This window comes from Schistocerca americana, chromosome 4 (assembly GCF_021461395.2).
Source record: "Schistocerca americana isolate TAMUIC-IGC-003095 chromosome 4, iqSchAmer2.1, whole genome shotgun sequence".
In the NCBI taxonomy this organism is placed as follows: domain Eukaryota; kingdom Metazoa; phylum Arthropoda; class Insecta; order Orthoptera; family Acrididae; genus Schistocerca; species Schistocerca americana.
Window position 1 is genome coordinate 718,409,986 of NC_060122.1, and position 25,799 is coordinate 718,435,784.

Genomic DNA, 25,799 nt, shown 5'->3' on the forward strand with positions numbered 1-25,799 from the left:
TTTAAATAGTTTGATAATTAAATGAGCCACCAAGTATATCTACATATCTCTTCTCAAAAATATGTATAAGATTCCTGGTGCAAATAGGTGAAACATATTTCCTTACACCAAACTGGTACACACAAATAAAACATTAATTTGTAAGAGGAGATTTTTTTCTTATCTGTATGATAAAGCAACTGAGGGAAATGGCTGCAAATATTAACAACCATATTTACATCAGTCTTGAGTCCTTATCAATAGAAGAAGATGGATGCTGGTGTTTGTTGCATGTTCCCTTGTGTGTGTATGTGTGTGTGTGTGTGTGTGTGTGTGTGTGTGTGTGTGTGTGTGTAAGACAAATTTAAAGCCACATGTTCATTCTACAATATGACTGTGCCTTTAAATGCAGTTTCCCTTTGTACCACTGTAATGTTGTTTGTTCTACTGACTTGTGTATTTCCAAGCCCATCATTATGATACAGCATTCGAGATGGTGTTCAACATTCAAAGTCATGTGGGAAGAGGTTAGAGTTGAATCTTTTGTAAAACTGGGCAATGCTATAAATTAATTAATGTCAGCCAGTACCCTTTGTCTTTGTTTTCTTAATCATCATTAAAATTACTTCACTGTATCTTTTTCAGCAAAGAAAAAATATTTGCTGGTGTAATTAATTTTCGGAATATTGATTATGTACAAGATAAGATGTAGTTGTGCTGATACTTAAGAATAGTTTGTTACTTTATTCCAGCATGGTAATCTTCCTTTCTTTTCTTCAGGTGTAAAGACTTCAGTCACTACTCACCTTGTCAACTGTGAAACAGTTCCTATCATGTTTAAGTTTGACAGTTACTCATTGTATTGTGACCAGAACCTGGAGCATGTAATTGTGAAACCAATGTGTGGCCAAATTCTGCCTGACAGTGATTTACTCATCAGGTATAATATATTATCTGGATTTTATTTGTTTCTTAGTATATTTGAAATATGTAGGTAACTTGAACAGGATTTCTTTATTTTCCATTCAATACCCTTATATTTAATTGAGATCACTTGTACTACCATTTGCTCTCCTCTATTCCCGCAAAACTTTACAGATTTTCTCACTATGCACTGTGTCTCAGCTACCTAAGGATGTATTAATTGTATATATGACTCCATTTGCCGTTACCTGCTACTAGAACTTAAAATTAAGTGCAGGAATGGAATGTCAATGTCAACATCAGTTAGGATTTTGGTAGGAATGCATCAAACCATTGGAAATATGAATTAAATTATTTTATTGATAAAAATTTTACTATAGAAATAATAGATGGAAAGAAGTTTAATTTATTCTATCATCCACTACAATGCATTAATTTTCATTATGTTGGTAACTACTACATTATCACAGCTGGAGGGGGTTAAAAAAAAAAAAAAAAAAAAAAAAAAAAAAAAAAAAAAAAAAAAAAAAAAATCTGTATAAGCAAAGTTTTATGTGTCCTGGGTAAAATGAATTGAAAGATTTAATGGGTAATGTACAGTTGATACTACTATCGAGTATCAAATATTAATATATTATACTAGAAAGAAAGAGCAAAAAGTAAACTCATTAGGTTCAAATTACAACAGCAAAAACAATTAAAGTCCAGTTAGTGTCTCAGGAAAATGTTATCTACCATTTTGCCTCTAGAAATGATGAACTGCCAACATTTCACAAAAGACAAGTAAATCATAGAAATGTGACCACTGTATTGACTGTCACTACATGACTTAATGCTATTCACTATTGTGGGATCGAAGTTAAGTTGAGTGCATTAGAAAGAAAGCTGCTGCTCTGGAGAAAGTTGCTACCTCCTGATCTATAATATAGAGGTACTGTTTAGCTGTTATTAGTAGGTCCATATAAGCTTGGATACAACAGAATTTTTAAAAAAATTACGTACATATATCTATCATTTCTGAACCCTATTTACAAAAGATTTCTGCTGGCGATGCTGTGTTCCAAGACAACAGGGTGCCACTTCATGCAGCTTCTCAACAACCACTGCGACTTACCATGTAGTTAGTAGGTTATCAACATGTTCTGTGAATCAGGAATTATTTACTGAATAATAGAATAACAGGTACAAGCCCACGTCAGGGAAGATCATTTTGGGTTCTGGAGAAATGTGTGAACACGTGAGGCAATACTGATCCTGTGACTTATCATAGAAGATAGAATGAAGACAAACTAACTTACATTTATAGCATTTATAAATTTAGAGAAAAATTTTGATGATGTTGATGGGACTGTGCTCTTTGAAATTCTGAAGGTAGAAGGGTAAAATACAGTGAGCAAAATATTTTCTACAACTTGTACTGAAACCTGACTGCAGTTTTAATAGTCAAAGGGCATGAAAGGAAAAAGAGTAGTTTAACAGGAAGTGAGACAGGATTGTAGCCTGTCCCCAATGTTGTTCAGACAGTGCTATGAGCAACCTGTGAATGAGCTGGAGGAAGAATCTGAATAGGGAATTAAAGTTCAAGGGGGAGAAATAAAAACTATGCAGTTTGCCAGAGCCATTGTAATTCTTTTAGAGATTGAAAATGTTTAGTAAGAGATATTAAATGGAAAGGACAGACCTGGAAGGAAGATATAAGATGAAAATCAAAAACATCAAAACATGGGTAATGAAATGGTGTACTATTTCAGATATTTCATAAATATGAATTCTTCAGTGTAATAGAAATGCTTGTCAATGAGAAACTTTTCAAGTTTCTTTTCAGATTTAATTTTACTGTTTTCACATATTTTATGTAATTGGGTAGATCATCAAAAATGTTGGTGGTAGAATTGTGCAACTCTTTTTGAGCTAAAGGCAATGTTAATGTGGAATGATGAATGTAGTTTTTTTCCTCATGTCGTAACTACATACATAATTGTTTTGTTGTTCCTTTCAAGCCACATTGGGTTATTTATGATAAATTTCATCAGGATATTAAAATACTGTGAAGCAGTTGTCAAAATGCCTCACTCCTTAAACTCATATTCACAGGATGATGGCAGGAGAGTGACACTTAATTTCCTTACAGCTTCTGAACAATGAAAACTTTCTTTCTTAGAAATTAGTTACACCAACACTTTTTTCAATTCTACATTATCAAATGTGAATATTCACTATGTCATAACTTAACTAATTTGTCTATCCCCAAGTTTTGCAAAGATTTATGACGGAAATGTGACAGAACAGAATTGTTTTGGGAGTTCAAAAAATGTGTTTATTAAAGTTTAAATTCTCATCAAGATGCACACCTACAAATTATGAAGTTAACTAAACAAACACTATTCTTAGCCTTGTTTCACAATTTATTGTTAATGTTATCGCACAACCTACGTTTTTGGTTACAAGCCCATTTTCAAGTACATTACTGACTCCCAAAGATGATAACACATAGATAAACATGATGACAAGGCAAAGATAACCTCAACTTCTTAGGTATCAATCAATAGCTTAATGTACACTTACATCAATGGCCATTTTTTAACAAATTGCATCCATTATTGCATATTCACCAATTATACTACAATGACCAGACTAAAGTTATGCATCAGCCAAGATATTTTTAACTACGATGGTCTGGGGTCCAAAGTTTTGCTTCTATCCTGGGGTTTTGGTCTCATCTAAAAGAGGTGAATAAATGAATTGGGTTTGCTCATTTAATAATATATGTGGGGATATACACTTTTTTTTTAATTTCTAAAATTTCTAATTGGTCTAGTTTGAGCTCTTTTCCTCTGTGTGTAGGAATTGTACATCTACTGTGTATTTGTGATTATTGTTCAGTCAATGTTCAGCAAAGGCTGAATCAGGCTTCCTCAATTTCCAGCTTCTGTGGTGTTCCTTAAGCCTGATACAGATTGATCTCCCCATCTGTCCAATGTAGCGAGACTGACATTCCCGGTATGTGATTTTATAAACCCCACTTTTTGTGATAGCTGGTTGTTTGTCTTTTGTATTGAACAGGAAACCACCTATTGTCTGAGGAACATAGAAAAACACAGAGAAACCCTCTACCTTCAAGATGTTACTTATACTATTTTATGTTTTTCCTACAAAAGGTAATCTGCACCACTTCTTTTCCTGTTTGTCTGTGTTTTTCATTGGGAACAGTAGGTACCTGGATTGCTTCTTCGTATTTTTACCTAGAATTTTATCAATGGTGTTGCGGCCAAATTTATTATTTAAGGCTATTGTATGCGCAGTGTATTGCTTTAATTTCCCCAAAAAATGATACCATACCTTACAACTGATTGAAAGTAGCTGTGGTATGCTATTTTCCTTGTATTCATGTATGTTGCACCAGCTAATATTTGCATAGCAAATGCAAAGCTACATAATTTCTTTAACAAGATGGCGCCATGTATAGACATACTAATCAACAGATCCATGGAAAATTACGAGTTTTTAAACCCTGTGTGTGTAAAATGTGGTAATAAGTTGAGAAATGGTGTGAAATTATGCCCATGGATGCAAAAATGGATCCATCGACAATGATTAAATAGTTTAGAAGAAAGAAACATGACTTGTGACTGTGGAAATGTGCACTGCATTTATCGTGATATATTGTGTTTACAAAAGGAATATCGAGAAGACTGCATGAGTGCTTCATTAAAATACGATCTTATGTTAGCCAAACTGTATGTACAGAAGCTTGAAAAAGTGATAGAAGTCAATTCAGAGTGTATTGAAACTGTTGTAAATTGGCAAAACGATAACTTCATATGACCCAAAAGTTCCATAGTGTTAACCATAACAAGAACAACTTTAGGTTACCAGCAGCAAATAATTTTGAACTTTTAACCCGTTATGAGCCCAAAAGATGTGAAAATAGCGAAAGAAATGAAGTACTTTCACCAAATGCAGAGATTAAAAACCAGTCAAGTACTAAGTCTCGTAATAACAAGCAAGGAAATACTGTTACTATAATTAGCAGGGAACATACATGTCATGAGAATATGCCAACCTCAAGTAAGAAGAATAAAGAAAATATTTGCGTGCTCTCAGACAGTCATGGAAAGGGCTTAGCTAGTATCATGTGAAACATGCAAACTATGTTTAAAGTTAGTGGAATAACAAAACCAAGTGCTCCCATGAGTGAAATTCTAAAAAACTGTGAACAATTTTTGGAGCTTGGCAGAAACTGTTTAATAATCGAGGGTGCTAATGACGTTTATAGGAATGAGGGTAAACTTGCCACAAGAGCGCTAATAAGCGCACTACAGAAAATTACAAATGTGAACTTCTATGTTGCAAGTATACCACAAAGACATGATCTGATGGAAAAATCTTGTGTCAACAAAGGAATCGCTGTTACTAATAGAAAATTTGAAAAAATATACCGAAGCGTCCTGAATGCCACATATGTGAATGTACCATCTTCAGAAAGAAGTCATTTTACCAGGCATGGGCTACACAGAAAAAAACTTGGAAAAGCATTCATTAGTCGAGCAATACTTAATGCAGTGTTAGCAGTTGAAGACAAAAGTTGCCCTACCATACCAATACCACCACCCATCACTGCAACTGAAATTCTCCAACATAAAAATGAAACTGATTCACCATCAACAGATCCAGAATCTTCACTTGCCACAAAAGTAGCTGAAGCAAATGAAGCCACCTCAACAGCTCCAACAGTATCAGAAGCAGCTACAGACTATTCACTGGCATCATTAGCAAGAAATGTGCTTACGGCCAGCGAGTCATCAGATACAACAGGAATTCCAGCATCAAAAGTTGCAGCACATCCAGAAGAAAGAAAGGCAAGATGCAGGAAACCTGTGTCCCTAAAGGAATTTTGGTACCCAGCCTCAACACGAAGAAACCATTGACACCAGAATTTACAAGTAAGAGTTCCTCTCAACTGAGCTGCAACAGCTTAAAATTACTTAGCCTTAATATACAGTGTCTCAAAAATAAAATTCTACATCTCGAGATTGAGGCCAGTGAATATTGTGTTGATTGTATTTGTATTCAAGAGCATTGGTGCAAAAATTATGAATTAGAAAACATTAATATTTCCCCATACACCTTCTTTAACCACTTTTCTTGGAAGGAACCCAAGAATCGGGGTGTCTGGATTTATGTCAAATCATATTAAAGTGAAAAACAGGCCTGAGGCTGAACTCCTGAGCATAGAAAAACATTTTGAGGCAGCAGCAGTGCAAATGAATGTAAAAAATAGGATAATAACAGTCATGTCAGTGTGTAGATCACCATGTGGAGACACAGAAATTTTTTAAAATAAGATTGAAGAACTACTAAGCATCATACATGATGAGAAGTCATCAATAATTATATGTGGGGACTTTAATGTCAATATGTTGGTAGATAGTCCATTTTAAATTAAATTCCTCAATATTCTACACAGTTTCGACCTATATTCTAATATAAGCATTCCTACAAAGGCAACAAACATTTCAGAAAGTCTTATAGATAATATATTTTCAAATATAGAAAGCACAGATACAGAAGTTTTGAATATTGACCTAGGAATATCTGATCATAACACACTTATTATTAAAGTGCTCACAGTTCCAATACATGCGAAAACAGTACATCATATGTATAAGAGAATTTTCTCTCCCGAAAGCTGCAACCAATTTGGTATCACACTGATTAACCAGAAAGAGTAGTTAAAATCAACTCATCTACCAATAGACACACAAATTCTTGGATCACATCTGGCATTAAAAACTCTTCCAAGACTATGAAAAGACTAAACTCTGAAACGAAAACTAATACTGACTCTAATTTCAAAAAAACATGTTAGTAACTACAAAATGGTATATAGAAGGGTAATTAATCTAGAAAAAGTACTAAGTAATGATAGACTAATAAGGAAGTCAGACAGTAAATCAAGGACCACATGGGAAATTGTTAAAAGAGAAATAGGAAAAAGCTCTAAAGGCCTGGATATTGTACTTAAATCTAGTGGTAACATTGAAATAAAGAAGTAAGTCTTGCCCAATTACATTAAAAATTACTTTCTAAGTGTACCTGATAAATTAAGCAAGAGCTTTACCAAAGAAGAGAAAACAACAGCTCCAAAAGTAGTCAATAGCATGATAATAAGTTCCACTAATAAATATGAAATACTGAAAGTAAATAACAGTATGAAACCCAAAATGTCTGCAGGACTGGACGAAGTGCCAGTGACAATAATAAAAAAAGTTGCAACACGAATCTTGGAACCACTGGAACATATTGCCAGTTTATCATTCAGCGAAGGTGTGTTCCCCCAAATGCTGAAAATTTCTAAGGTTAAACCATTACTCAAAAATAGGGATATACATAAGGTAGAAAACAATAGACCTATATCCCTCCTTCCATCTTTATCAAAAAATTTTGAAAAACTGATGAAAATTAGACTCATAAGCTACCTTGACACCTTCAGTCTTCTAAATTGTAATCAACATGGTTTTCGTACAGGTTACAGCACAAAAACAGCTATTCAGGCCTATATGGAAGAAATTATTAGAAATTTAGACAAAAACAAATGTGTGGTAGGAATCAACCTAGATCTTTCCAAGGCCTTTGATACAGTAGATCATCAAATTCTCCTTGACAAACTGGAGGCAATAGGCATCAGAGGAATTGGGAGGAAATGGTTTGAATTCTATCTCCAAGATAGAACTCACGTTGTGGAACTCACCTCATCTCAGAATAAGCAAAAAATAAAGTGGGTTTCTGATGCTAAGAAAGTGGAAATAGGTGTCACTCAGGGTAGTTTTCTTGGCCCCCTATTATCCTTAATGTATATAAATGACATTGAAAGGCCCAACAGATCATAAAAAATTATCTCATTTGCAGATGATACAAGCATAATTTTAATGACAGCAAATCCTTATTCACGACAGCTGAAAAGGTTCTGAAGAGTGTGCAACAGTGGTTTTATGCTAATAACACTCAATTTAAATAAAACAAATTACATACAGTATCGTAAAATAAATGATAAGGATGAACACCATTTATCACTGAGTGCCCATTAAATAGAGAAAGTGTGGTCTACAAAATTTTTGGGCATGTACATTGATCAGCACTTAAGCTGGAAAGACCATGTCAAAAAATATCCAAAAAAATCCAAAAAACTCAATTCAGCATGTTTTGCACTGAGAATAATTTCTAGAGTTTGCAGTGCAGAATGTACAATATTAGTGTATATGGCGTATTTCGATTCTATTATATCCTATGGAATAACATTCTGGGATGTACTAAATGTCACTTGAGAGAGGTTTCTAAATTACAGAAAAGGGCCATTAGAATTATTACACAGAGCTCCCCACAAACACACTGCAAGCCCTTGTTCATGCAGCTAAACATACTTACAGTACCATCTTTGTACTTATAAAAAGCATACTGCATACAAGAACACACTTGAGTAGTTTGTGTGTAAATTCAGATCTTCATGACTACAATACATGTATATGTAAAAATCTTCATGCAGAAAGAACAAGAAAAACAAAAACTCAAAAACATGTAAGCCACTATGGAATAAAGCTTTATAATGCTCTGTCACTCTGCATCAAGGGAACAGAAGATGAAGGAAAATTTAAGTCAGAATTTAAAAAGTTTATGATAAGTAAATGTTTTTGTAGCATAGAGGAATATTTTGAATCCTTTAATCACTAACTGATAGTTGTATTGTTAATATCATGTTCCCATTGTCAGTTCTATGTCTTATTTAGAGTCTTTTTAACTCTAAAATCATGTGTAATATGGGTTTTCCAAAATCTACTAAACATCTATATATCAATCACATACAGTACATGTTAAAAGAGCATGCAAAAGAACAACACATTAATTCAATGTTTTATTTTTCAACATACTATATAATGTTAATTTTATGTGTTTTAGTTCAATGTTTTAATTTTCAACATAATGTTAATTTTGTGTGTTTGATAGAAATTTGTAATATTCTGCTGTGCATATTCTGGACAGTATTATAACGATTCCTGTATCATGTAAATGATGGAAAGGATGATAATAAATTAAATTAAATGAAAATGAAATGAACTGAAATTGTGTTAAGTTCCTGGTCAAAGTCTTCTTGGGACATAGGGATAGAAAGGTGATGGTGGAAACATGTGATGGAATGCTGCAAGTTTTTGGGTTATAGGATGTTGGGAGGAAGTTGGGATGAAAGTGTTAGTCAAGGAATCTTTTCAGTAAATATCAAATTTATGGTTACTGTTTTCTATTTTTAGGGTAATGTCTAGGAAATCTATGTTCGGCTCCCCTAACTCCATGCTGACCTTTATGTTAGTGTGCCACTGGTTCATATTTTCCACAAATTTATGGAGTTGCCCATTGGAACCTTTCCACATACAAAGAATATAATTTACATATGTGTACCAATACACAACATGTTTTGCCAGTCGTTCTCTCTTCAGAAAATCAGTCTCCCACTTGTCCATGAACATTTCTGCTAGTAAGGTGGATAAAGGTGAGCTCATTGCCAGACCATCTGTTTGCTGATAATAGCTTCCTTGAAAGCAGAAGTAATTTTGATCTAGCTGTTCGCAATCTCTGTAGTTTTCTTAGCAGACTGATTGGAAAATATCCTCTACTTTGCTAATAAAATTTGTTTCATTTAACAGCAATACAGTCCTTATTTTATCTGCCCTAGTCACAATCATGTTACTGTTTTCAATCCTAGTTTCAAGTTCCTTCATGACTAAGAATTCATTGTTTTCCCAATATTGTGCTTCTTGTTGTTGTTGTAGTTGTTGTTTCTGTGCCTCCTTGATTTCTTCCACACGCTGCACTTTTGTTACCATATCTTTGTGTAGGGCTAGTTCGAGGACTAGCCTTAGGTGGTCTAACACTTGAGGTTTTGTTATCATGTCTGGAGCATATTTGAGGCCTTTTGATAAGAGGGAGAAGTTCAGGACGGTTACACCAAACAATACTCCCATTTTGCAATAGTTCATTTATTCACCTCTTTACACAAGCAAGGCTTACAAAGAACTAACATGGCAGGGCTGCAGTACGAAGTACACTTGGTGCTCTTGAGAGGCCAGGGGGTAGGGGCTTACTATGGTGTCGGCAGGGGTTGCCACGTGAGCCAGACTATGATCAGCTCGAGAGTGTCGTCAGGAAGCTGTGTCAGTAGTTGTCGTGAAGGAAGGTCCGGCCTCCAAACCTGGAAGTTGTTGAAGCGCGCCGGGCATCGTACTGGGCGTATTGGTCATGCGGCGACAGGTAGGTCGGCAGTTTGCGGGTGGAATGGAGCGACAACGATGATGTCTCTGGAGGGCGTGGCAAACACACAAAGCATGTCCAGGTCGACATTGGGCAGGAGGGGAACACATTTCACCAGCTGGCAGGGAATGGTGGAGGTTGTCACATGAGTAGTGAATGAAAAGAAACACATGACAAACAATGTATAATTGGGCAGTATTATTGAGATGTCGTGGATTATGTCTGGGGGAACAGGCACAAACACCTTGAGCGAGGGCACGTTCAAGACAAGGGGTGGGGGGGCCGTGAGAAACCTCGACAGGGTAGGGCAGGGGACGGTGGAGATGTCGAAGGGACCGGCGAAGGGCCCGGCGGTGAGGGCGTGATCGTAGGTAAGCTCGTGGGGAGCATGTGGTCACTCAACGGAATGTGTGAGACCAGAGTAGAGGGCGAGGTCGGAGAAGAGCTTGACCATTGGAGATGGAAATCACTCAACCAAGTGTGTAAGTCCGACATGGAGGGAGTGGTCGGTGCATTGTGAGCCACGACAGTGAGTGGCGTGGTCATGGCCTGAAGGGGGATAGAAGTGGGCTCAACATGAGCAGGCTTAAGTCTGTTGAGAGAGAGTATAACAGCTCAATATTTTATCTGGATGTCATAGGTGTTGACTGAGCACCGGAGAACTCAGTACGGGCCGATATATGGAGGTTGGAGAGGAGCATGGACAGTGTCATCTCGGAGCATGATGTACTCACAATTGTTCAGAGATTTTGGGATGTGAACCTTAGGGAGGGAATGGCTGGCAGGTGGAGGGATGGGGAGGTTGATGAAGTGGCGTCTGACGCGGTCCACGAAGGAAGGCAAGTCAGACTGAGGGCGAGAAGCAGAAGGGCTCACAAGTTAACCAGGGAGAACAATGTTCTGGCCGTATACGAACTCGGCTATTGTGCCGTTGAGGTCATCCTTATAGATCGCACCTGCGAGGGAACTGGTAAAGTCGGCAATGTTGGGTATGGGGTGGGTGTCCATAATTGTTCGTGCGTTTAGTCAACGGTAGTCTCCGCACATGCACCACGACCCATCTATCTTGGGTGTCATATGTATGGGTGTAAACCAGGTACTGGCAGAGGGTTCAATGACGCCGGAGCTTAGTAGTTCAGAAATCTGTTTTTTAAGGTCGGAGAGGCGCTCGGGAAAAAGTCGACGTGGTTTACGGGAGTTCAGGGTGCCTGGGATGAGGTGAAGCTTGTGAACCGTGCCATTATTGATGACAGAAATGTTGCCGGGGCACGGGAGGTGGTTTGTTTACAATGTGTGGCTGTCGGAGCAGATGAGACATTGTCGTGGTGTTCGGAGCCACTTGGTAGATCCAATGGGAGCCGAGGCAGCGTAGTGTCCCAGGAGTCAACGTGCCAAGATGGCCACCGGCCCGAAGCAGTGGCACCATGGTCACGATAAGGGCAAGGCTTAGCAAGGAAGTAAGTCATCTTCCATCAAAACAATGTGCGCCTGCACACATGTGCTGTCACCAGGCAAAATTGTACAAACTAAAATATAAACTGTTGCCACACATGCCTTAATCACCTGATATGACTAAGTCAGTCTTCCATCTCTTCCCAAAACTAAAAACTTTTTTTGCTGGATGAAGATTCACTTCAAATGAAGAACTGATAGCCGGTGTTGACAACTATTCCACAGGCCTGGAGGAAACTCATTTTCGAATTGCGATAAAGGCACTGGAACATAGTTGCACCAAGTGCATTAATCCACAAGGAGACTATATTGAAAAATAAGAAAAGTTTCAGTGATGTAAGTATTTTTTTTCCTATCCTGTTCTGAGAACTTTTCAAACCATCCTCAAAATTTCCTAAGCACAAAATTTCCTGCCTGCTTTGACTTCATCTTTACAATGTTTCACAGAAGCTTCCACCCTCCTCCTACAGTCATCAAAAAGCTTCTTTATCTCTTCTACATATTTACTACTCATTAATGTTAATTTCTCATTGGTATTATGTACTACTTTATTTATCTTTTCATCGCATTCTTTAACTACCACCTCAACCTTCTTGATTAATCCTGAAATATTAGAACTGACTACATTAATTTCCTTTTTAGTTTCTTTCTTCAGTTCATACTTTAAGCTAGTCATGTCTGTTTTAGTACTACTAATGTCTTTTGTCATACTACTAATGTCTTCTTTCATACTCATAATTTGTCTTAAATCACTTCCAGTTTTCCATCTGCCATAAACTTTTGCCTTTGCTGACTTTTGCTACTCGAGTCTTCCTCCTTAACCTTCACAATTTCACCCACCTCAGTACTGTTTTAGTCCATTTTGCTCACAGCACCACACAATGTAGATGACACTTTTATCATTTCATCTACAATAGGACTTTTGTGCTCATCATTCAGAGTTACATTCATTTATAACCACTATCACCTACCAAATAAGTCCCCATTAAGTCTTTCTGTTCATTTAAAAACTTAACCTCTACAGCTTTGTTATCAATCACACCACTCCCCTGATGTCCATTTCCCCCAACACACTGGTTGTTCATTAAGACCACACCTTATGTATCGCTCGATATAAAATGGCTTTTGCTATACATTACCTTATTTTTATTCAATACTCTCCTGCTGCTGCTGCTACGATTGTCATCTCAATTCATTGTCTGCGTGGCTGATGCAAGTTGTCAGTCTCTCAGTGAGGCGTCTTGTTTATCCCAGTCAGCTGTGTCCACTTGTGTGCTGATTTTCTGCTCCTGCACTCAATGGCTGCTTCCATAGAACCTGCTCACTGATTGACTGTTGCACCTCTTTCATTAAAATCACTCTATTGTAAACCACTCTTGAGTTCACTGTTACATGTTTGCAAGACCTTGTTTATTGTGCTGTTTTATTTCTTCATTGATAGTCCTTGGTGTCAATGTTCTGCATTTTTATACTGGCTGAAAAAGGGGGGGGGGGGGGTGGTAGCTCAACACTGACTACTGCAAATGATGTAGCCGCCATTTGCACAGTTTCTTTTCACAATTCTTTACTTTATCTGTTCAAAACCCCACAATATTACACAATTATATGGCCAGTTCACTATTGGTTAATTTCTGATTAGCCACATTAGTAGTTTGCAGGCAAACTTCAGCATACTGCTACAATAGTTTGTACCATTGAATATCTATGAGCATTAAAAACCTAACCACACAGTTCTTCCAGAATAATACAGTACATGTGGCACTATTGAACAGACACTGTCATTATATTAACACATGCCTATTTGTGTCACACTTATTTCATGGTAAGTTGATGCATTGCTATTGACCTAACCAATATAGGTTTCTTGTCTGAAAATCGCCCATACACTGACTGTTTGAGGACCAAAATTCAGGTCTTTTTATATCCTCACAATAATAGGCACTGAAACTACAAATTTTTAATGTTTAAGTTACAGAAATTTACAATTAAAACATGACTCATTCAATTAACTGAATACCTCAAAAAATTCCTTCTCTTTGAGAGTTTCTTCTACCACAAATTCCAGGCCAATTATTTGTCTAAATAATGAAATTAATGGATATAGTTATGTAAACAATTCTTTTGACAAATCTGGTAATTATTTTGGATTTAATTAAGCACTGGCTTTTCTAATATATTTTGAAATAGAGCCAAATAAATACTTTAAGAATCCTAGTGGTTCCTCTTCCAAATGTTTATAATTAGTACAGAATTTATATTGCTTTATAAGTCAACAATAGAATCTAAGTCACCAAACAATCACTGATTTCACCCTATAACAATCGTATTAGCTAGGAATGGTCAAAATGAATTAGGAAATTAATTACATACACCAAACAAAGCACAAAATTAGACCTGGTGCTGTACCACTTAAGACTGAGGACCAACCTTTCCCTTTTATGGATAATGTAGATTATACTCATGTATGTTGTAGAGGTTCCATCTGCTTTATTTTTTCAGTGTTGTCCTTGGTGTCAACGTACTGCGTTGCTACATTGGCTGAAAAAGGGTTATGGATTCTGACACTGACTACTGTATATAATGTAGCCAACAGGTGCACAGTTGTGTTTCATAGTACTCTAATCTCACTTTTCACAACCCCTAATAATACACAGTTATATGACCAGTGTACTATTGTTTAACTTTCAATAAGGCTCATTACTAGTTTGCGGCAAACTTTCACATACTGCTACAATAATTTCCTGTTGAATATCTATGAGCAGCAAAACCTAACCACAAAGTTTACAGTTCTTGAAGAATAATCAGATACTATGGAGCAGACTCTTTCATTGATTTTACACATGGCCTAATTGTTTAACGCTTATTCCACAGTTGAGTTGAAGCATTGTTGTAGTTCTAATCAACAATCCTTTAAGGATACTATTAGTTGATCTTCCAAATGTTTATAATCGTTACAGGATCTATATTTGTCTAAATGTCAACAACAGAATTTAAATTTTGAAACAATTACTGATATCACCCTAAAATGAAAGATGCTTACTAGTAATAGTCAAAATAAATTAGAAAATCAGTTACATACATAAAACTAAGCACAAGATTAGATCTGTTGTTATATTCTTTAAGACTGAGGGCAACCTTTCTCTTTTATGAAAATGCAAATTATAATCACCCATGAACCCTGGACCATGCCATTGGTGGGGAGGCTTGTGTGCCTCAGCGATGCAGATGGCGGTACCATAGGTGCAACCACAATGGAGAGGTATCTGTTGAGAGGCCAGACAAACATATGGTTCCTGAAGAGGGGCAGCAGCCTTTTCAGTAGTTGTGGGGGCAACAGTCTGGATGATTGACTGATCTGGCCTTGTAACACCAACCAAAACAGCCATGCTGTGCTGGTACTGCGAACGGCTGAAAGCAAGGGGAAACTACAGCCGTAATTTTTCCTGAGGGCATGCAGCTTTACTGTATGGTTAAATGATGATGGCGTCCTCTTGGGTAAAATATTCTGGAGGTAAAATAGTCCCCCATTTGGATTTCGGGGTGGGGAAAACTCAAGAGGACTTCGTTATCAGGAAAAAGAAAACTGGCGTTTTCCGGATCAGAGCGTGGAATGTCAGATCCTGTAATCGGGCAGGTAGATTAGAAAATTTAAAAAGAGAAATGGATAGGTTGAAGTTAGATATAGTGGGACTTAGTGAAGTTCGGTGGCAGGAGGAACAAGACTTTTGGTCAGGTGAATACAGGGTTATAAATACAAAATCAAATAGGAGTAGGTTTAATAATGAATAAAAAAAATAGGGGTGTGAGTAAGCTACTACAAACAGCATAGTGAACGCATTATTGTGGCCAAGATAGACACGAAGCCCATGCCTACTACAGTAGTACAACTAGCTCTGCAGGTGATGAAGAAATTGATGAAATGTATGATGAGATAAAAGAAATTATTCAGTTAGTGAAGGGAGATGAAAATTTAATAGTCATGGGTGACTGGAATTCGAGAGTAGGGAAAAGGAGAGAAGGAAACATAGTGGGTGAGTATGGATTGGAAGAGAGAAATAAAACAGGAAGCCACCTGGTAGAATTTTCCACAGAGCATAACTTAATCATAGCTAACACTTGTTTCAAGAATCATAAAAGAAGGTTGTATACCTGGAAGAATCCTGGAGATACTAGAAGGTATCACATAGATTATATAATGGTAAGACAGAGATTTAGGAACCAGGTTTTAAATTCTAAGACATTTCCAGGTGCAGATGTGGTCTCTGACCACACTCTATTGGTTATGAACTGTAGATTAAAACTGAAGAAACTGCAAAGAGGTGGGAATTTAAGGAGATGGGACCTGGAGAAACTGACTAAACCAGAGGTTGCACAGAGTTTCAGGGAGAGCATAAGGGAACAATTGACAGGAGTGGGGGAGTGAAATACAGTAGAAGAAGAATGGGTAGCTCTGAGGGATGAAGTTGTGAAGGCAGCAGAGGATCAAGTGGGTAAAAAGACGAGGGCTAGTAGAAATCCTTGGATAACAGAAGATATATTGAATTTAATTGATGAAAGGAGAAAATATAAAAATGCAGTAAATGAAGCAGGCAAAAAGGAATACAAATGTCTCAAAAATGAGATCAACAGGAAGTGCAAAATGGCTAAGCAGGGATGGCTAGAGGACAAATGTAAGGATGTAGAGACTTATCTCACTAGGGGTAAGATAGATACTGCCTACAGGAAAATTAAAGAGACCATTGGAGAAAAGAGAGCCACTTGTATGAATATCAGGAGCTCAGATGGAAACCCAGTTCTACGTAAAGAAGGGAAAGCAGAAAGGTGGAAGGAGTATATAGAGGGTCTATACAAGGGCGATGTACTTGAGGACAATATTCTGGAAATGGAAGAGGATGTAGATGAAGATGAAATGGGAGATACAATACTTCATGAAGAGTTTGACTGAGCACTGAAAGACCTGAGTCGAAACAAGGCCCCGGGAGTAGACAACATTCCATTGGAACTACTGACAGCCTTGGGAGAGCCAGTCCTGACAAAACTCTGCCATCTGGTGAGCAAGATATATGAGACCGCCAAAATACCCTCAGACTTCAAGAAGAATATAATAATTCTAATCCCAAAGAAAGCAGGTGTTGACAGATGTGAAAATTACCGAACTATCAGTTTAATAAGCCACAGCTGCAAAATACTAATGCGAATTCTTTACAGGCGAATGGAAAAACTGGTAGAAGCTGACCTCAGGGAAAATCAGTTTGGATTCCACAGAAATGTTGGAACACATGAGGCAATACTGACCCTACGACTTATCTTAGAAAATAGATTAAGGAAAGGCAAACATACATTTCTAGCATTTGTAGACTTAGAGAAATCATTTGACAATGTTGACTGGAATACTCTCTTTCAAATTCTAAAGGTGGCAGGGGTAAAATACAGGGAGCGAAAGGCTATTTACAATTTGTACAGAAACCAGATCGCACTTATAAGGGTCAAGGGGCACGAAAGGGAAGCAGCAGTTGGGAAGGGAGTGAGACAGGATTGTAGCCTCTCCCTGATGTTATTCAATCTGTACATTGAGCAAGCAGTAAAGGAAACAAAAGAAAAATTGGGAGTAGGTATTAAAGTCCATGGAGAAGAAATAAAAACATTGAGGTTTGCCGATGACATTGGAATTCTGTCAGAGACAGCAAAGGACTTGGAAGAGCAGTTGAACAGAATGGACAGTGTCTTGAAAGGAGGATATAAGATGAACATCAACAAAAACAAAACGAGGATAATGGAATGTAGTCGAATTAAGTCTGTTGATGCTGAGGGAATTAGATTCGGAAATGAGACACTTAAAGTAGTAAAGGAGTTTTGCTATTTGGGGAGCAAAAAACTGATGATGGTCAAAGTAGAGAGGATATAAAATGTAGACTGGCAATGGCAAGGAAAACATTTCTGAAGAAGAGAAATTTGTTAACATTGAGTATAGATTTAAGTGTCAGGAAGTCATTTCTGAAAGGATTTGTATGGAGTGTAGCCATGTATGGAAGTGAAACATGGACGATAAATAGTTTGGACAAGAAGAGAATAGAAGCTTCCGAAATGTGGTGCTACAGAAGAATGCTGAAGATTAGATGGGTAAATCACATAACTAATGAGGAGGTATTGAACAGAATTGGGAAGAAGAGGAGTTTGTGGCACAACTTGACTAGAAGAAGGGACCGGTTGGTAGGACATGTTCTGAGGTATCAAGGGATCACAAATTTAGCATTGGAAGACAGCGTGGAGGGTGTAAATCATAGAGGGAGACCAAGAGATGAATGCACTAAGCAGATTCAGAAGGATGTAGGTTGCAGTAGGTACTGGGAGATGAAGAAGCTTGCACAGGATAGAGTAGCATGGAGAGCTGCATCAAACCAGTCTCAGGACTGAAGACAACAACAACAATAACAACAATCACATGTGTTAATGGTAATTAGTTAAAAGTGAAAACATGAATTTAAGGAAGCAGATGGTAAAACAAGAGGGGAAGTAAAAATATCCCAGCTTGCTTTGTCATAATGTTAATGGTAATTATGCAAAAATGAAAATAAAATGAATTTAAGGAGGCAGATGGCAAAACAACAGAGGAAATAAAAATAACCTAGCTTGCTTCATCACAACATGTGAAATAATATCAAATGTTAGGTGGTGCCACGCAGGAGCCCATACCCTTATCTTGGATTTGCTCATATGTGGTACCTTCAAAGGAGAAGTAGTTGTGAATGAGGATATAGTTGATCACTGCCACTAGGAAGGAGACTGTAGGTTTGTAATACGTATTTCATTGGAAAAGGTAGTGTTTGATAGTGATAAGGTCATATGCATTAGGGATGTTAGTGTAATTAGAGGTTGCATCAACAGTGACAAGTAGGGTATCATATGGTAAAGAAACAGGAACTCTGGAGAATTGGTGGAGGAATCAGTTGGTATCTTTTATATAGGAGGGTAGATTGTAGATAATATGCTGAAGGTTTGGCCTATGAGAACAGCATCATGGATGGTTGGATTTATAGACTTCAGGAAGCATGTAGAAGGTAGGAGTGTGGGGTGACGGGGGGGGGGAGGGGGGGGGGGGGGGGGAGGGGGGGCGTGGTACTGGTGGGAGAGACATGGAAACTTTGTCAGCAGGTAAGATTGTAAGATTGGGATCAGCTTTTAGGTAGTGGATTGTGAATGTAAGGTTAGTTTGCATGTTGAGGAATTTGGGGAATTGTGGTGAGTCAAGGTTCAAGGTTAACAAATTCTGGAATGTTAAAAGAGGGTGATTTGGGGGCAGTGGGGTGGATCATATTTGGATGGAGAAGTGAACTCCAATCACTGCTGCCCATTCTGTCTGTAACCTTGTGACTGCACCTAGCTGCCCTACCCTCTCCCCATCTTGTCCCTGTATGCTCCCACAAGCAACGTTTTAACGTCCCCCACACCCACCGCGCTACCCTTCCTCCTCCCTGCCCTAGAATCCTCCTTATCCCCACCACATAATTTGGTTCTCCCATCATGCACTGCTGCTTGCAATCTGACCTTAACAGCCAGAGACTGTCATCATTGTGTGTGAGTTGTGTTTTCATGAGTGTGTGTATGTATGTTGTCATTCTGTTGAAGGGCTTTTTGGTGAAAAGCTTACTTGTATGATAGTCCTTTTGTTGTGCCTATCTACAACCCAGCATCAATGCTAAATGATGGTTAGCTATTATACCTTTCATAATATTGGCAAATACTTGGCAGTGACATTCATACATTTTACCAAGTAGTATTTTTTCTTTACATAATTCTAGTTAACTTTTCCATTGTAAACATAATTTATTTATGTTACAATTTAGATTGTTTCACACTAATAATTTTCTATTTGTGCTGACTATAAATAACTATTGTGATGTTGATTTTTAGTAGTGTTAGTATTTGTATTTTCAACAAATTAAAAGAATTTCAAATACATCACTTATTTTTGCTTGATCACTTACAAACCTTTCAATAACTAATCATAACAAATGTATCATAATACAGTAAATTTCTAAAAAAAATATCATGTATAAAAAAGAGAGAAAATATACAAAGTTTTCAGCAATGAGCGTCATTTATATGCAAGTAAAATCCTAAAAAGGGATTTTATGTTGATACCAATTTATATAAATGACCTGCTAGTAAAAAGCAGTGAAAAACTCACCCAGGATATTTTATTTGTAATACTGATCTGCAGTGCTATTTATGAACATGATGTATCAACTTGTTTACTAAAGTGCGTATGAAACATAGTCGTTTTCATTACAATATACATCTCATGTGGACTGAAAGTGAAAAAATTGGTACTCCAGATCCTACTTTTGATTACAACTGAACTGTTATGACAGAAGTGCAATAGACCACACAACATAAATTTAGTTTCAAACAGAGATTTTCTGCCATGTGAAATACTTGAAACTAGATACGCAATGAAATAAATAGTTTGTTTGGTCAACATTTTATTTGTATCTGTATTTAATAGCTGCAAGATGTAGTCCAGCAACATTATGATATTGTTACAACAACAGAAATTTCAAGAAACAGTAAAGAAATATGAGGAAAGCCAACAACTCAACTATACCCGATGTGTACAAACACATTCTAATGTGGAAACATTACCAGTTTTTGACTTACATTCAGTTTTCATTTTCTAGTATAAGCACTCTCCCTCCCCCTCATTCTCTCTCTCTCTTGCTCTTCCTCCCTTTCCCCCCTCCCCCCCCCCCCTCTTTCTCTCTCTCTCATATAGACACCCAAGTGCAATAACACAATATGAACATCTGGCAGTGGAGCAGTGCATATTCTTGTGACATTTCAATTTTCATTTTCTAGTATAAGTACTCTCCCTCCCCCTCATTCTCTCTCTCTCTTGCTCTTCCTCTCTTTCTCCCCCTGCCCCCCCCTCTTTCTCTCTCTCATATAGACACCCAAGTGCAATAACACACTATGAACATCTGGCAGTGGAGCAGTGCATATTCTTGTGACATGTACCTCATTATCATAAATCTCAGTTTCATAAGATATGTTGTTTTAAGTGTTACATTGTTTTAATCATGAACCAAATATTTGCCTATTTGGCTGCTGTCTTGGCTTTGTCATAACTATTGAACAGGTATGTCTTTGCCTTCCCTGGATCTTCCAACAGTCTTATCCAGTGAGTTATGGGGATCTGCAGTTTATCAAATAATATGATCCTTCATTCAACTTATCATATTTTACATAAACAATTTATTTCGCATCAGGAGTAATATGTGATAAAAAAAATCCTAGGACTGACTGAGTGCTGAACTGAGGCCTGTGGGTTAATAGTATCTAGTTTCATTCAGTTACATACTGAGACATAGATGTATGGCATTATTATCCAACATCATATATTTAAACCATGTTAGTCCTTCATTTTTTAATTAATATTGTTCAGAAAAGGACTGTTTCAAGCAACAGTTATTATTAAATATGGTTACATACAGTGCCAAACAGGATAATCATTTAGTGTGTTTGCTTGATGTACATGTATTATATGTAAATCCATGTTGTTGTTGTTGTTGTCTTCAGTCCTGAGACTGGTTTGATGCAGCTCTCCATGCTACTTTATCCTGTGCAAGCTTCTTCATCTCCCAGTACCTACTGCAGCCTGCATCCTTCTGAATCTGCTTAGTGTATTCATCTCTTGGTCTCCCTCTATGATTTTTAACCTCCATGCTGCCCTGAAGTACCAAATTGGTGATCCCTTGATGCCTCAGAACATGTCCTACCAACCGATCCCAAGTTGTTTCACAAACTCCTCTTCTCCCCAATTCTATTCAATACCTCCTCATTAGTTATGTGATTTACCCATCAGATCTTCATCATTCTTCTGTACCACCTCATTTCAAAAGCTTCTGTTCTATTCTTGTCTAAACTATTTATCATCCATGTTTCACTTCCATACATGGCTACACTACATACAAATACTTTCAGAAACGACTTCCTGACACTTAAATCAACACTCGATGTTAACAAATTTCTCTTCTTCAAAAACGCTTTCCTTGCCATTGCCAGTCTACATTTTATATCCTCTCTACTTTGACCATCATCAGTTATTTTGCTCCCCAAATAGCAAAACTCCTTTACTACTTTAAGTGTCTCATTTTCTAATCTAATTCCCTCAGCATCAGCCTATTTAATTCGACTACATTCCATTATCCTCGTTTTGCTTTTGTTGATGTTCATCTTATACCCTCCTTTCAAGACACTGTCCATTCCGTTCAACTGCTCTTCCAAGTCCTTTGCTGTCTCTGACAGAATTACAATGTCCTCGGCAAACCTCAAAGTTTTTATTTCTTCTCCATGGATTTTAATACCTACTCCGAACTTTTCTTTTGTTTCCTTTACTGCTTGCTCAATATACAGATTGAATAACATCGGGGAGAGGCTACAACCCTGCCTCACTCCCTTCCCTAAATAGCCTTTTGCTCCCTGTATTTTACCCCTGCCACCTTCAGAATTTGAAAGAGAGTATTCCAGTCAACATTGTCAAATGATTTCTCTAAGTCTACAAATGTTAGAAACGTAGGTTTGTCTTTCCTTAATATTTCTTCTAAGATAAATTGTAGGGTCAGTATTGCCTCACGTGTTCCAACATTTCTACAGAATCCAAACTGATATTCCCCGAGGTCGGCTTCTACCAGTTTTTATGTTCGTCTGTAAAGAATTCGTGTTAGTAATTTGCAGCTGTGACTTATTAAACTGATAGTTCGGTAATTTTCACATCTGTCAACACCTGCTTTTTTTGGAATTGGAATTATTATATTCTTCTTGAAGTCTGAAGGTATTTCGCCTGTCTCATACAGCTTGCTCACCAGATGGTAGCGTTTTGTGAGGCCTGGCTCTCCCAAGGCTGTCAGTAGTTCTAATGGAATGTTGTCTACTCCCGGGGCCTTGTTTCAACTTAGGTCTTTCAGTGCTCTGTCAAACTCAAACATGCAGTATCATATCTCCCATTTCATCTTCATCTACCTCCTCTTCCATTTCCATAATACTGTCCTCAAGAACATCGCCCCTGTAGAGACCCTCTATATACACCTTCCACCTTTCTGCCTTCCCTTCTTTGCTTAGAACTAGGTTTCCATCTGAGCTCTTGATATTCATGCAAGTGGTTCTCTTTTCTCCAAAGGTCTCTTTAATTTTCCTGTAGGCAGTATCTATCTTACCCCTCATGAGATAAGCCTCTACAACCTTACATTTGTCCTCTAGCCATCCCCGCTTAGTCATTTTACACTTCCTGTTGATCTCATTTTTGAGACGTTTGTGTTCCTTTTTGCCTGCTTCACTTACTGCATTTTTGTATTTTCTCCTTTTATCAATTAAATTCAGTATCTCTTCTGTTATCTGTTTCTACTAGCCCTCGTCTTTTTACCCACTTGATCCTCTGCTGCCTTCACTACTTCATCTCTCAAAGCTACCCATTCTTCTCCTACTGTATTTCTTTCCCCCATTCCTGTCAATTGTTCCCTAATACTCTCCCTGACTCCCTGAAGCTCTCTGCAACTTCTGGTTCTTTCAGTTTATCCAGATCCCATCTCCTCAAATTCCCACCTTTTTGCAGTTTCTTCAGTTTTAATTTACAGTTCATAAACAATAGATTTGTGCCAGAGTCCACATGTCTTTCAGTTTAAAACCTGGTTTCTGACTCTCTGTCTTACCATTATAAATGTATCCAAGACCTTCCAGTATCTCCAAGCTTCTTCCATGAATACAACCTTCTTTTGTGATTCTTGAACCAAGTGTTAGCTATGATTAAGTTATGCTCTGTGCAAAATTCTACCAGATGGATTCCTCTTTCTCTCTTTAGCCCCATTCCATATTCACCTACTACATTTCCTTCTCTTCATTTTCCTACTATCAAGTTCCATTCACCCATGACTATTAAATTTTCATTTCCATTCACTACCTGAAGAATTTCTTTTATCTCATCATACATTTTATCAATCTCTTCATCATCTGTGGAGCTAGTTGGCATATAAACTTGTACTACTGTGGTAGGCATGGGCTTTGTGTCTATCTTTGCCACAATAATGCGTTCATTATGCTGTTTGTAGTAGCTTACCCGCACCCCTATTTTTTTTTTTATCATTATTAAACCTACTCCTGCATTGTCCCTATTTTATTTTGTATTTATAACCCTGTATTCACCTGACCAAAAGTCTTGTTCCTCCTGCCACCAAACTTCACTAATTCCCACTATGTCTAACTTCAACCTATCCATTTCCCTTTTTAAATTTTCTAACCTACCTTCCCGATTAAGGGATCTGACATTCCACACGTTGATCCATAGAACACCAGTTTTGTTTCTCTTGATGTAAATCCATTTAGATATGAATATAATAGAGGGAAACATTCTACATGTTAAAAATAAAACATTAATATGTCTGCCTGTGTCTGTATATGTGCAGATGGATATGTGTGTGAGTGCAAGTGTATACCTGTCCTTTTTTCCCTCTAAGATAAGTCTTTCCACTCTCAGGATTGGAATGACTCCTTACCCTCTCCCTTAAAACCCATATCCTTTCGTCTTTCCCTCTCCTTCCCTCTTTCCTGATGAGACAACCTAGGGTTGCAAAAGCTTGAAATTTGTGTGTGTTTTTGTGTGTTTTTTACTGTCTCCTATCAACATATCAACACTTTCATTTGGTAAGTTACAGAATCTTTGTTTTTAGGTATATAAATCCATTTAGATATATCTAAAAACAAAGATGATGTGACTTACCAAATGAAAGTGCTGGCAGGTCGACAGACACACAAACAAACACAAACATACACACAAAATTCAAGCTTTTGCAACAAACTGTTGCCTCATCAGGAAAGAGGGAAGGTGAGGGAAAGACGAAAGGATGTGGGTTTTAAGGGAGAGGGTAAGGAGTCATTCCAATCCCGGGAGCGGAAAGTCTTACCTTAGGGGGAAAAAAGGACGGGTATACACTCACACACACACACACACATATCCATCCACACATATCCATTTAGATATTCACATAAAATATATTTATCATTATTACCTTAATACCATCATTCTTTCTATCTTTTATTTCAGCATAGAATACATTCCAACAATAGCTGGGACAATGAACTTCAGATTAGTTTGCACTGTGTCCTTTTTGAAAAATCCCCTGTATCTCACTGTATCTGGCACAGTTTATAATATATATCCAATAATAACATGCAGAAGTTCATCCCAGACATCTACAGTACTTAGCATGAATGATGTTAATGTAATAGACATTGAGGAAGTAAGTATAACTTATGTAAAGTAAACAAATGTTTTTTATATACTTCTGTTATTACTTTATGAATACTGGGAGAGTTCTGTAGATCAACTACAGATTTGATTACTTCATGAGCTTACATACATCTGTGGTATCTTCATCACACTTTGGAGCAACCAAGATGGCAGTGTGGAGGACTTTGGCAAGTGACACTCTCAAAGTTAACAGAAGCTGAACTCACAGATCCAAGGAAAACATAATTCAGGTGTCAATGTAATTACACCAGACAGATAGTACAAATTATAAAGAAATTTTAAAAGGATCTGAGATGTAGTTATGTGGTTATGCATACACCAGACTTAAAAATATTCTATGCCAAAACATATCTCAGATAATAACTACATATTACATTTAATAATGTGTTTCCCACAACAAGGACAAGAGGTTTCTGGTATAGCATTATGGAATAAGTAGTTCCTTATGTTTAACAATACTGAACAAAGAGTTAAAAATATTTTATATTCAGTACTTATATCTGCAAATCATTTCCAGCCATTGTTGTAAAAAGCTCTATCTGAGTAAAAATGAGCCATTTTTGCTGAGTAAGAGTCAATTTTATGTTATTTTACTAGTAACATAAAGTACACTCTATGTTTAATCTCCTTCTAAAGAATGATGTGGAGGGAACTGACAAGCTGTAGATAATTTGCAGTATGAATAAAATGGTTCTGTTGATCACTATCATTTCAGTCAGAGAGAATTGTCAACCTATTCTGTAAAGCAATGGGCTTGTGGGAACATACCCCCCCAGTAATATCACTGTATCTTTGCCAGATCAGTTCTCTGTGGTACATGCTCTATGCCACACGCATTGTGTAT

General features: G+C 37.3%; 1 protein-coding gene across 1 annotated transcript in view; it reads left to right on the forward strand.

Annotated features, from left to right (window-relative positions):
- The window catches only part of LOC124613743 (hydrocephalus-inducing protein homolog), a 56,273-nt gene extending 30,788 nt beyond the window's left edge, over positions 1-25,485 (forward strand). Inside the window, exons 3-4 of the mRNA XM_047142459.1 lie at positions 760-919; positions 24,749-25,485. Coding sequence (XP_046998415.1) covers positions 760-919; positions 24,749-24,968 — 380 coding nt within the window. The 3' untranslated portion in view covers positions 24,969-25,485. The remainder of the gene's footprint in view (positions 1-759; positions 920-24,748) is intronic.
- Positions 25,486-25,799: the final 314 nt, after the last annotated feature.